Source organism: Cervus canadensis, chromosome 28 (genome assembly GCF_019320065.1).
Source record: "Cervus canadensis isolate Bull #8, Minnesota chromosome 28, ASM1932006v1, whole genome shotgun sequence".
Taxonomy (NCBI): Eukaryota; Metazoa; Chordata; class Mammalia; order Artiodactyla; family Cervidae; genus Cervus; species Cervus canadensis.
The window spans coordinates 20,924,870-20,937,997 of NC_057413.1; the positions used below are offsets into that span (position 1 = coordinate 20,924,870).

Here is a 13,128-nt window from a genome sequence, read left to right on the forward strand (position 1 = left end):
AGAGACCATGGAAGACCCCGTGGCCTCCTATCAGAGTATCCCCAAATGACAAGAGGATCATGGATTTTTCCCTGCAGGAGACCCCATCCAGAAGCATAAGCCCTGGTCTCTCATCTCAGGGAATCAGTCCAACCATGTGTCCCCCTGCCCACTTGAATGGCGCCCACCCCAGAACATCTGAGTCATGGTTGTGATGAGCAACACCTATGACTGTGCTTTGTACTCAGCAGTGTTACGTTCAGAAACTCTTCTGCAGGAAGTGGTTCTTGAGACAATTGTAAAGAAGGGAAGACACTAGTAGGGGAGAGGGTGGACATATATCAGGTCAAGAGAAAAGCATATATATGATCAGGAGGGAGACTTGAAGTGGTGACAGAGGAGGAAAGGAAGGGAATGAGATGGAGGAAGCAGAGAGGGAAAAGCTCCACCTAGCCAGACTGGGCAGAGTGTTGAGGTCAACCCAGAAACCAATCTCCAGCCCCCTCACTCAACCCAGAGAAGACCTGCTAGAGCCTGAGGCAGGCAAGAGAGAGACTGCTCCTCAATACCCCACCTTTATGAACATGTTCCCACCTCCAGCATACCTGTTCCCAAAGAGCTCCCACTGGAGGCATAAAATCTCTAGATCTCCAAGGTGAATATCTTGCCATGATCACCATCATCTCCAGAAATAAGAACCATTTAAGTGGGTGTGAGAATAACAGGGGGCTTGGTACCAAGTTTCATTCATACCAAATAGCTTTTAAAAAGTCAAGAGGACATAGTGTAATTGAATTTCTGAATTATTTATGAATAAGCCTGCAATCATGTCAAAGTAAGTAATTAACTCACTTTGTAATAAACTATTTCACTCTTCTCTGTAAATAGAAAGTGTGTTTGGCTCAATGTTTATTTACTGATATGACAGATGAAGAACTGGGCTAAACATAGATGCAAATACAAATATAAGTAAAACACGAGACCCCCACCTAAAACTTCCTATATTGTTGGATGGAAAAGAAATAGACATTTTGAGATAAATCAGAGGGAACCAAGAAAGGATTAAATTGCAAGCTTCCTTGAATGTTATCTCTAAGTTGCCTTAAATTTTCATTTACTAGTTTATAGTATATTATGTCTATATTATATGAATTCTGCCATTTAGTCAATTATGTCAGAATCAAAGAATCTGAGCTAGAAATATTCTGCAGGTTTCCTCCCTACTCTGTCCACTCTTTGAGTTCTATTTATCTTTCTGATTAATTTTGAGAATTTTTCAAAGGATGTGATTAGTGAGTAAGAATAAAAACGGTAAACGGTGTTTTACTCCGGGTATCACTGCACTCCCAGGATGGTCATCCATCAGTGCAGTGCTACGTCAGAAAGAGTAAATGATCTTTGCTGTACCCCACAAAAAACACGACATTGCAAATCAGTTATACATCAACCATAACAAATTTGAAATCATCCAAATGGACCCTGCTTCCCAGGGCAGAGGACTACTTGTCCTGCTTCACTTCTGATCCCAGCTCCTTGCTAAAATAGTTTTTCAGCATATCCACCAGCTGCTCCTGCAGGGTCTCACTGCCCATGACCAGCATGGTCAGCTGCTTGACATTCGTCCAAGGCAGCTGCCTAAGGATGGCAATGGCATTGATAAACAGCCTCTCCTGTTCATCAGCTGGTAGCTCCATTATGATCTGAGGAACTGGCTTAAACTTTTCACTCGTCATCCATGCACCTAACAGACCCCTGACGGCTCCCCCAGTGGCTATTCCTGGTGGACCGCCCACCAAACCACCCACAAAGACCATAGTCCTGGCAACTACGGCGCCCAACCAGGAGTACTTGAAGGCCGCCTTCATCTTCCTCTTCTCAGAGATGGAGCACAACAGCCTCATGATGTCCTCCACTGAGACGTCAATGCTAGGCACATAGGCCCCATTCTCTCGGGATCCTCTGGGGGTCCTCTGGGGTTTTACGGTCTTCGAACTCCTCTGAAGGACTTTGTTTTTCACTGGAAACTGGTCTTCAGACCGGATGTGGTCAGTGATGTTCTTCACTCTGTCCTCTGAGTGGGCAACGAAGTCCTTTAATTTCCCTTGCTCAGACTGGACATTCACTGGGACAATGGAGGACAGAAGACAATTACCTACAGTGCCTGCTACCATTTGCACCCTTTATTCCCTCTTCTTATTGCTCCCACGCTTCAATGCCTGCCTGATCCTCCTCACCCATTACAACAAGCTATATCCCTTCCTTCTTTGCAATTTTCCAGGTTATAAGGCAAGAAAAACTGTCCTATTCCTTTGTGATCATACCTTGTACCCATCCCCAGATATTTCAATGATTTCCCACCTCATTTGCCTATTTCCTGTCCATACAAAGTTTGTCAGATGTCAAGATCCACTGCAACTTGGAATTAACATATATACACCATTGATCCTATGTATAAAATAGATGCCTAACGAGAACAACTTACTGTATAGCACAGGGAACTCCACTCAGTGCTTTGGTGGTGAACTAAATGGGAAGAAAATCCCAAAAAACACGGGCTACATGTGCACATATATCTGATTGACTTTGCTGCACAGCAGAAGGTAACACGACATTGTAAAGACACTGTGTGTGTTGCGTGTGTCTGTGTGTGTGTGTGTGTGTCCATGGGCATGTACACATGTGCTTAGTTGTGTCTGACTCTTTGCAACCCTAAGGACTGTAGTCTGCCAGGCTCTTCTGTCCATGTGATTTTTCAGACAAGAGTATTGGACTGTGTTTTCATTTCCTTCTCCAGGGGATCTTCCTAACCCAGGGATGGATCCTGGATTTCTTGTGTCTTCTGCTATGGCAGGCAGTTTCTTTACCACTGAAACACCTGGGAAGCCACCTGGGAAGACACTACACTCCAATAAAATATTTTTAAAAATTAAATACAATTACAAAGTATCCAAAGATGTACACCACATTTCCAAAGAGAGTTTCTCAGATTTGAGAACCTAATGAAATGCTCACAGGGCTTCCTTCTTGAATATGTTACAAGGAAATCCTGCTTAGAAGATGCATCCTCTGTCTTGTTAGTCTCTTTTTTAATGTCCCAATGGTTTATAGTAATAACTCATGTATTATAGTGACACTATGTTCAATATAGGTGGAATCAATATAGGGAGGAGAAACATCAACAACCTCAGATATGCAGATGATACCACTATAATGGCAGAAAGCAAAGAGGAACTAAAGAGCCTCTTGATGAGGGTGAAGGAAGAAAGTGAAAGCGCTGGCTTAAAACTCGTATTAAAAAAACTAAGACCATGGCATCCATCCCCATTACTTCATGGCAAATAGAAGGGAAAAAGGTGGAAATAGTGACAGATTTCCTCTTCCTGGGCTCTAAAATCACTGTGGATGGTGATGCAGCAATGAAATCAGACCTCTGCTTCTTGGCAGGAAAGCTATGACAACCTAGTGTGTTGAAAAGCAGAGACATTACTCGCCGACAAAGGTCCATATAGTCAAGACTATGGTCTTCCCAGTGGTTACATTCAGTTGTGGGAGCTGGACTGTAAAGAAGGCAGAGCACCAAAGAATTGATGCCTTCAAACTCTGGTGCTGGAGAAGACTCCTGAGAAGACCTTGGACAGCAAAGAGATCAAACCAGTCAATCTTAAAGGAAAATCAGCTCTGAATACTTGTTGAATACTATCCTGAAGTTGAAATTCAGCTGTTCACATTAGATGACTGAAATACTGGACTTGTTGGAAAAGTCCCTGATGCTGGGAAAGATTGAAGGCAGAAGGAGAAGAGGGCATTAGAGGATGAGATGGTTGGACGGCATCACTGATGCAATGGACATGAACTTGGGCAAACTCCAGGAGATGGTGAGGGATAGAGAGACCTGGTGTGCTGCAGTCTATGAGGTTGCAGAGTCAGACACGACTTGGCAACTGAACAACAACAATAATGTTCAATATTTGGGCTTCCCAGGTGGCACTAATGGTAAAGAATCTTTCTGCTGTAATACTAGAAACTATAAAACTCTTAGAGGAAAACATAGGCAAAACACTCAATGACATAAAGCAAGATCCTCTATGACCAACCTCCTAGAGTAATGGAAATAAAAACAAAAGTAAACAAATGCGGCATGATTAAGCTTAAAAGCTTTTGCACAGCAAAGGAAACTATAAGCAAGGTGAAAAGACAACCCTTAGAATGGGAAAAAATAATAGCAAATGAAGCAACTGACAAAGGATTAATTTCCAAAATATACAAGCAGCTCATACAACTCAATACCAGGAAAATAAACAACCTAATCAAAAAGTGGGAAAAAGACCTAAATAGACATTTCTCCAAAGAAGACATACAGATGGCTAACAAACATGAAAAGATGCTCAACATCACTCATTATTTGAAAAATGCAAATCAGAACCACAAGGAGATATCACCTCACACCAGTCAGAATGGCCATCATCAAAAAGTCTACAAACAATAAATGCTGGAGAGGGTGGGGACAAAACAGAATGCTCTTGCGCTGTTGGTGGGAATGTAAATTGATACAGCCACAGTGGAAGATGGTATGTAGATTCCTTTAAAAACTAGGAATAAAACCACCATATGACCCACAATCCCACTCCTCGGCATATACCCTGAGGAAAACAGGGTTGAAAAAGACACAGTATCCCGTTGTTCATTGTAGCACTATTTACAATAGCTAGAACATGGAAGCAATCTAGATGCCTATCAACAGATGAATGGATAAAGAAGTTGTGGTACATATACACAATGGAATATTACTCAGCCATAAAAAGGAATGCATTTGAGTTAGTTCTGATGAGGTGGATGAACCTAGAACCTATTATACAGAGTGAAGTGAGTCAGAAAGAGAAAGATAAATATCATATTCTAACACACATATATGGAATCTAGAAAAATGGTTCTGAAGAATTTATTTACAGGGCAGCAATGCCCTGTACAGACACAGAGAATAGACTTATGGACGTGGGGAGAGGGGAGGAGAGGGTGAGATGTATGGAAAGAGTAACATGGAAACTTAGATTATCATATGTAAAATAGATAGCCAATGGGAATTTGCTGTATGGCTCAGGAAACTCAAACAGGGGCTCTGTATCAACCTAGAGGGGTGGGATGGGGAGGGAGATGGGAGGGAGTTTCAAAAGGGAGGGGATATATGTATACCTATGGCTGACTCATATTGAGGTTTGACAGAAAACAACAAAAGTCTGTAAAGCTATTATCCTTCAATCAAAACAAAAAAAAAGAGAGAGAGAATCCTTCTGCCAATGCAGGAGACTTAAGAGGCATGACTTTGATCAGGAAGATCCCCTGAAAGAGGGCATGTAAACACACTCCAGTATTCTTTCCTGGCAAGTCCCATAGACAGGGGAGCCTAGTCAGCTATAGTCCATGGGGTCGCAAGGAGTCAGATAACGACTGAAGTGACTTAGCATGCTTACATTCAATATCACTTGCTCATCTGTATTTCCTGTGTTTTTAAATTTACCTGTTGCAGAAAATGATCTCTTCCTTTAATACAGTCAGGGTTCCACTTACAGAAAGTAGGAGGCATGTCTAAGTCTTAGTTCAAAATTCTGAATGTGGGAATTCTAATACCTACCTTGTCACTGGACTGCCTCAGAGGACCTCTTCCAGGCTTCATTCAAAAATATCTTCCTAATCTAGATGCCACATTTCTTTCCTGAAGTCTCACTCTCCTGTGCTAAGCATTGCCCTGATGCCAAGTTCCTTTTGAGTGTTTATATTCTTACGAGGTTAACAGCTCAGGTCATAAAGAATATAGGATAATAGAGTTATGTGAACCTCTCTCTGGGGACTAGAAGGAGGTTTAAGAGCCCTGGATCCCTAAACAAGATAAGGGAAATGGGAATCAAAACAGTGTTTCCATAGTTTGAAGTTTTGCCAGCCCTGCTGAGCACAAAGGCTACTCCCACTTCATACCACATACCCTACCAGTGGCCATGGCAAGGTCTCAATACCAGAGAACTCAGGAGCCCAACAACCAGGTTCTCTTCATAGAAACTTACTTCACATTGCGTAGGTATCCATGCCTGTCTCCTCCACTTCCAGATGTCTTCCTGGCCACACCATCTCCCCAGCACTGTCCCTCATGCACCCCTGAGAGCTCCATCAAATCTCTGAGGTCCTCTCTCTTTGCCCTTCGCAGTATCAGATCCCAACTTACACCACGGGTGGCAGCCATCTCTGCGCTCAAGAGAGTAGAAACGGGAGAGAGAGCAAGGGAACTGGCCTCCCGTTTATAGAAGCAGCTAAGTTGGAAATGCCCTGCCTGTCTGCTGGGTGTGTCAGGATTTTCTGGATCCTTTTTTCTTACAATTGCTTTCACTTTCTCTACAGCGGATTCTGTAAGCAGAAATGTCATCTAATCAAGCATGTCTCCGCGCAGCTAATCCATTGCCCTCCTTGTTCCTAATGTGAGATGACCCTTTTCTGTTGGAAATTGTGTGCTTAACCACCCACCACTCCCAATCCTGACTTTTATGTAGCCCTGGACCCTCAGTGGCTGGAAGAATTTGAACACTCTGTGGTCCTTTCCAATGCTTTTAAGAACCCTACCGACCCACGACCCCTCCTCCTCCTGCCAGTAGTTAGGGGTCTTTCTGAGAGCAAGGGTGCCCTGGAGATGACAGTGAGAGTTGCTGTGGGTGATGTGACTAGGAGCAGCCTGTTCACACCAGCCTGACAGAATGTGTGAAGGAGGAGGAGACATGAGGAGCAGGAGGAGCAGACATAAGACACGTAACCCTGCACTGAGAAGAGACATGATTCCAGTCCAGGGACACCACCTGCTGAATTAACTCGGGCAAATCTGTTCATGTCCCGAGATGTCGGTTTTCTGGTCTATAAATGACATGATTGGAGAGAACTCCTAAAGGTCTTCAGGCTCAAGAAACTTTTTAAATAAACTGTCCCTTACAAAGAACTTTGGATTCCTAACTCTTGAGCTTCCTGGCACTCTTCCTCTCCTGTCTGAGAACCTGCAAACCAAATCCACTACCTGAGAACTACCCAGAACCACCAGTCAAACACTGACTCCCACCTTCCAGATGTCAAAACAATCACACATCCACTCTCACACCGTAGTTCCTCTACTTCCTGGCCTTTCCTCCTGGAGGCTCACTAGTGTCATCTCACACGTTCCTAAGGCGCTTCTTACCCATGCCTCTTTGGATTTGAATCGGGACGACAAGGGAGTGCATAAGCTGTGTGTTCTCCTGGAAGTTTTTCCTTACCCTGATCTCCTAACTTCCCAGATTAATCTCTGCCCTCTTCCAAAGACTCAGGACATTTCTATACACCCCTCTCCCCTTTTCTGAGAGTGATTACTAAAAGTTCCTCCTAAAGTTCAACGTAAAAAGTCTGCAGAAATGCCAGGTATTCATCTTCGTTTGCTGTGTTTCAGTGACCCTTTCGTGTACCTTCACTCCCTGACAGGTTTCAAATGATCCCATTTTACTTCCAGCTCTTTCTACCTGGAGAATATGATTTTACAGAAGTGTCTGTGTAATGAAAGCAATGGGAGCTGAGAACTCATTCCAGTACTTTAAAAACCTTAACATAAATCATGTTCTCCTTTTTTAAATTCTCACTAGAGAGAGAATCAAGTTGGAAAACCTAATACTTATTTAAGCATATTTCGTGTGTGTGTGGGGAAGGACATATATTCTGAAACACACAGAATAAGTATGAAGGTGGAAGAATGCCTGATGGAATTGAGTGAAAACCTTGACCTGCCTTTTCTCCCTTCAGATAGTTTTCCAGGTTCCTATTGTCCCTGAGTTTAGAAGACAAGATTGTGACCTTGGGCTGAAGCACAGCAGCAAAGGGCTTCCCCCCACCCTCCCCAAGTCCACTGTCCAATAGGATCGGGGGATTCTGAAACCTCACCAGTGTCCAGGCAGAAAAGCTCAGATCAGGTTGAGGTTGATCTGGAAAGAGGAAGTCCTGCAGCAGGACAGGGATTGGGGATTGGCCCGGAGAGATTTAAAGTTTGTCTGTCTGAACTAGTGTGTTTCTACGTAATCACAGAATTAGGTGATTTGACTTTTTATAACTCTGCATCTCTAGAACCACGGGTCTATAAGCCTGAATGTCATCTCTTGCATTTATTCATCTCCAGTACGACTATAAAATCATCAAATCACTGGACCAAGGCGGTTCTGTTAGGTGAAACTCAGGTATCCTGACTAATGTTTTTTCCTCCACACAGGTGTCTCTGCATTTAAATGCTGTTATACTTGTGCCCATCTGTGTTGCTCATGATCGTCACACTAGATGGTAAGCAGGAGTGGCATGGACTTTGGACATACCCTGGAAGAGAGACTCACCACAGATTAAAATTCAGTAGTCTGCACTATATTGAATGTATTATTAGGGTTATAGTAGAGCACCTGAAACAAAGGTGTCAGTTCTGATCTACCCCGTGTTGGTTATACTAACCTGGAGAATTTCATCTATTTTTAGGCACTTTTTTACATGCTTCCAAAGAAGGGGGCTGGGAGGCTCAAAATAGAAATCAGTCTTCAAATATCTGAAGGGCTATCACGTGAGAGGAAGTTTAGATTTCTACTTTCTACTTTGGCCCCTAGGAATACACCAGAAACAGGGAAGCAGCAAAAGAGTACTGGTTCGGAAATCAAACAGGTGCTGAGTACATGTCCAAAGGACCACTCAGTGGCTATGACCTTTGGATGCTTTATCTTATAGAGCCCAAGTGTGTTCATCTCTAGGAGGGAGATTCTATCTTCCTCATAGAATTTTCTGGTAAATACATCAACTAGGGTATCCTTATACATGGCTGTCTTCCTAAACTAAGGGTTCAGATCTGTAAATGAGCTCCAATGGACACCTAAGCATGTGTGTGCTGCCATCCATTTCCCTTCCGCACTTGCCATCCCTTTGCTTGTAAGGGATACATCACCCTGTGTGTGTCGTCCTTCCAAACCTTCTGTGAGTTCCCCCTTCAGGGCCAGGGGCAGTCGCAGGAAAGCGGTGGGCACCTGTGGGTCCCACATGAGAGCTGACTGTTCGGTGGATCCCTCCTCTGCAGCTACCTGCAACCCACGCACAGCTACAACCAGTGGCAGGCAAGTTCATGTCTCTTTTCTGCACTGTCACTCACCTGCCCTCAACCAACTGCTCTCCACCCTCAGGAATAAGGAAGTGAGGGGGCAGCGAGGAGGTTCCTGAGGGATTTGGGAGAGGGCAAGAGCACAGTGAGTCAGTCAGGGAGGGAAGGAGGGGCATGTTACCCAGGGCCCAAGGATGGGAATGTCTGGTGTAAAGACTTTAGCCTTCAGGCTGTTCATTTCTCCATGAGAATCTGCAAGATTTGTCTCTAAGGAGCCCACGGTTAATGGGGAGTTCCCTTCCTCCCATCAGGAAAGGTTCACGTGCTGTAGGGAAAACCCCCATGTCCTTTATCTGTGCAAGTTTAGTGAGGGAGCATTGGCCTTTGGGCTTTCTCCTGATATGATGAAAAAAACTGTGATTTTGGGAGGGACTTTCTCATCTTCAGGGGTACTATATCTCCCAGTTAATAGCTCATTTGCTGGTAAGAGATGTACGAATATTCCAGCCTAGTGGAAGAGACCATGGAAGACCCCATGGTGTCTGCCATCAGACATATCCCTAAGTGACAATCAAATCATAGACTCAGCCGTGTAGGAGATTCCATCCAAAAAAAAGAAAAGCTCTAGTCTCTCATCGCAGGGCATCAGTACAAGCAAATGCCCTCCTAACAAGTTAATAGGGCCCACCCCAGAGAACTTGACTCATAATTGTAATGAGCAACACCTATGCTGAGTGGGGTTATGTTCATAAACGCTTCTACCAGAGGTGGTTCTTGAGACAGTTATAAAGGAGAGGAGACTAGTGGGAAAGAGGGTGGACATGTTTCAGGCTGTGAGAAAACACAGGTGATCACGAGGGAGAAATGAGATGGAGGAAGAAAGGAAGGGAGGGAGATGGAGGACACAGAGAGGGACAAGCTCCACTAGCCAGACCATGGGCAGAGTGTTGGGCAATCCAGAAATCAACCCCCACCCCCACATCCAAACCAGAGAAGTCCTGACAGAGCCTCAGGCAGGCAGGCCAGAGACTGCTCTAACACTCACTCACTTTTCTGAAAGTTTGTTCCCACCTAAAGTATATCTATTCCCAAGGAGCCCCTGCTAGAGGCATAAAATCTCGAGATCCCCAAGGTGAATGTCTTGCTATGATCACCATCATCCCCAGAAATAAGAGTGGTTTAATTGGGTGTGGGAACCAGAGAGTAAGAAGGGGCATGGTGCCAAGTTTCACTTCATAACAAACAGCTTTAAATAAGGAGAGGGGAAGTAGTTTAATTTTTCTAAATTTTATTAACATTATGTCACAGTAAAGAAATCACTTCATAATAAATCATTTCACTATTGTCTACAGGCAGAGAGTCAGTGTGACTCAGTGATTATTGAGTCATATGAGAGAGAAACACTGAGCTAAATATAGATGCAACACAGTAATTAGAAGAACATGGATCACAACCTAAAATGGTCTATCATGTTGATTGGGAAAAGAAATAGGAGTTTTTCTATGAATCAGACAGAACCAAGACAGGATGAAACTGCAACTGTCATTGAATATCATCTCTAATAGGCTTTCAAATTCTAATATATTCTAACATATCAAATACACACAATTTTGCCAAAATTCAAATTCATTCTTGCTAGAATGAAGGAATCAATTGGTTAGAAATATTCTAGTCTTTCGCTTCTCCTATCACTCCATCTGCAGGATGGTCACCCGCCAATGCAGTGGTATGTCAGGAAGAGTAAATGGCCCTTTTTGATGCCATAATCTCCCATGATCTTCCCATCTTCCAGTTTCTTTCCATTGCAGTTTACAATCTGCTTCTTAGGGGGTATAGCGGTCTTCATCTTGATCATCTCCTTCACCTGGGTCACTGAGCTGGATCTTCGCACCTGGAGCTCATGCCTCTGCCCCTCATAACCAGGCTCCACCAAAACCAAGGGCAGCTCCTCATCACTGGGCTTCACCACCTTCAGGGTGAGGTGGATGGTCGTCTCCTTGTCGATGCCATACGATGACAGAGTTCTCTGGGACTTCAGGGTCTTCGAGCCCAGCTGGAGGACCTGTTCCTGAACGGGAACCTTGGTCCTAGACCGGACATGTTCATTGATCTTATTCACTCTGTCTCCCGCATGGGCAGTGAAGGTCATTGGTCTCCATTGCTCAGAGTGGACAGTCACCTGGACAAAAAAAGGCCAAGAGACAGTTGCCTAGAATGCCTGCCCTCTTCTACACCCATTGTGCCCACTCCTTCATCGCTACCCCATTCACTGCCAGTCTGGTGCTCCAGATCCTTTACAACAAGCCATGTCCTTCCCTTGTTTCAAACTTGTCTTTTGAAATTACTAGGTTATAATGTGAGAAAACCAGTCTTATTCTTTTGTAACCATACCTGTTATCCATCCCCAAAATGTTATCAATGGTTTCCCACCTCATTTACCTGTATCCTATCCAAATAAACTTTGTCAGATGTCAAAAACAAAACATCTGAAAATGTACACTAGGATTTATAAACACCTCTCAAAGAGAATTTTGAAGACTTGACAATCTCATGGAATACTCATAGGGCTGTCCTCCATGACTGTGACTACTTTAGATGAAAACCCTGTTTAGGAAACATCTTCTCTGTACTGTTAGTACTTTTTTTGGTAATAATAATTCATTTCTTATAGTGTCCCTATTTTCAGTATCATTTGGCCACATGTATTTCCTATGTTTTCCTATCCACCCATTATAGAATATGATCTCTTCCTTTAATCAAATCGGGGCTCCACTCACAGAAAGTAGGGACTACTTCTGAGTCTTACTTCAGTAATCTCAACACAGGGAATCTCATTCCTGTGCTGTAGCTGGAAAGTCTCAGAGGACTTCTTTCAGGCTTCATTCAAAAATATCTCCCCAGTCCAGATGCCACAGAGATTTCTTCACTGAACTGTCACTCTTCTGTGCTAAGCATGGCCCTCATTCCAGGTTCTCTTTGTAGAGAATATAGTCTTACACAAGGTAATGTAACAGGACTTTAACAACTTAAAATAAGTGAATCCTGTCAACCTCTCTTTTGGGAAAAGAAGAAAGCTTAAGTTTAATTGCCCTGGAGGCCTAAACAGGGTAAAAGAGAAAGGGATCAAGACAATATTTTCATAGTTTCAAGCTTGCCAGCCCTGTTGAGCATAAAGCCCACTCCTGCTTCCTATCACATACCCCTAAGTGTGACCAGTGCAAGGTCTTGACGTAAGAGAACTCAGGAGCCCAAGAACTCTTTATAGGAACTTTCTTCACATTCAGTAGGTATCGATGCTCATCTCCTCCCCTTCCAGATGTCTTCCCAGCAACACCCCCTTCATCTCCCAGCGCACTGTCCCTCATCTATTCCTCAGTCTTTCCCATATCTCAGAGGTCTTCTCCCTTTCCCCACCCCTGGTATCAAATCTCAACTCACATCGATGGCAGTGGCCGCCATGTCTGCGATCAGAGGAGCAGAATCAGGAGACAGAGCAAAGGACCTCGCCTCCAGTTTATATAAGCAGCTGAACCGGAAATGCCCTGCCTGCCTGCTCTGTTTATTAAGCTTCCCTGTACCATTTGCTCTTGCATGGTATGCTGAATTTACTTTCACTTTTGCTACTGGGGAGTCAATAAACAAAAACAGCTCCTAACCAAGCACTTCTCAGGTCAGCCAATCCATTTGCGCTCCTTGTTCCAAACATGGGATGGTCTTTCTCTGTTGAGAATTTTTCTCTGATTAACCACCCACCACTTCCAATCCTGACTTGTGACTTCCAGCCTGCAGCTCTGACCCTCATTAGCTTGAAAACCTTTAACACTGGTGGTCCTCCCCTTAGCTTTTAAGAGCCCCCCCGGCCCTAACTGCCACCATTAGTCAGAGAACTTCCTGAGAACAGAGGTGCCCAGGAGAGGACAGTGAGAGTTGCCATGTGTGATGTGACCAGGAGCAGCCTGTTAACCCTAGCTTAGCAGAATGTGAGAAGCTGGTCTAGAGAAAACATGGGATAAATAACTCTGGACTGA

General features: G+C 43.9%; 2 protein-coding genes across 2 annotated transcripts; both read right to left on the reverse strand.

The window, feature by feature from the left end:
• Window positions 1–876: 876 nt before the first annotated feature.
• LOC122429700 (protein C19orf12 homolog) lies at window positions 877–6,197 on the reverse strand. The gene is made up of 2 exons (XM_043450259.1): window positions 6,036–6,197; window positions 877–2,101 (listed from the first exon to the last, which is right to left on the reverse strand). Coding segments are annotated over exons 1-2 (624 nt in total). The 5' UTR covers window positions 6,037–6,197; the 3' UTR covers window positions 877–1,478.
• A 4,583-nt stretch (window positions 6,198–10,780) lies between these two features.
• On the reverse strand, window positions 10,781–12,707 carry LOC122429725 (ubiquitin D-like). The gene is made up of 2 exons (XM_043450311.1): window positions 12,539–12,707; window positions 10,781–11,279 (listed from the first exon to the last, which is right to left on the reverse strand). Exons 1-2 carry the CDS (start codon window positions 12,557–12,559, stop codon window positions 10,809–10,811), a joined length of 492 nt encoding a protein of 163 aa, XP_043306246.1. The 5' UTR covers window positions 12,560–12,707; the 3' UTR covers window positions 10,781–10,808.
• Between the last annotated feature and the right edge of the window lie 421 nt (window positions 12,708–13,128).

Excerpts from the sequence above, each read along its gene's own strand:
- LOC122429725 (XM_043450311.1), bottom strand. The coding sequence starts at position 12,559 with ATGGCGGCCACTGCCATCGAT. Across the intron at positions 11,280-12,538 it reads TGGCGGCCACTGCCATCGAT|GTGACTGTCCACTCTGAGCA; the intron begins GTGAGTTGAGAT and ends TTTTTTGTCCAG.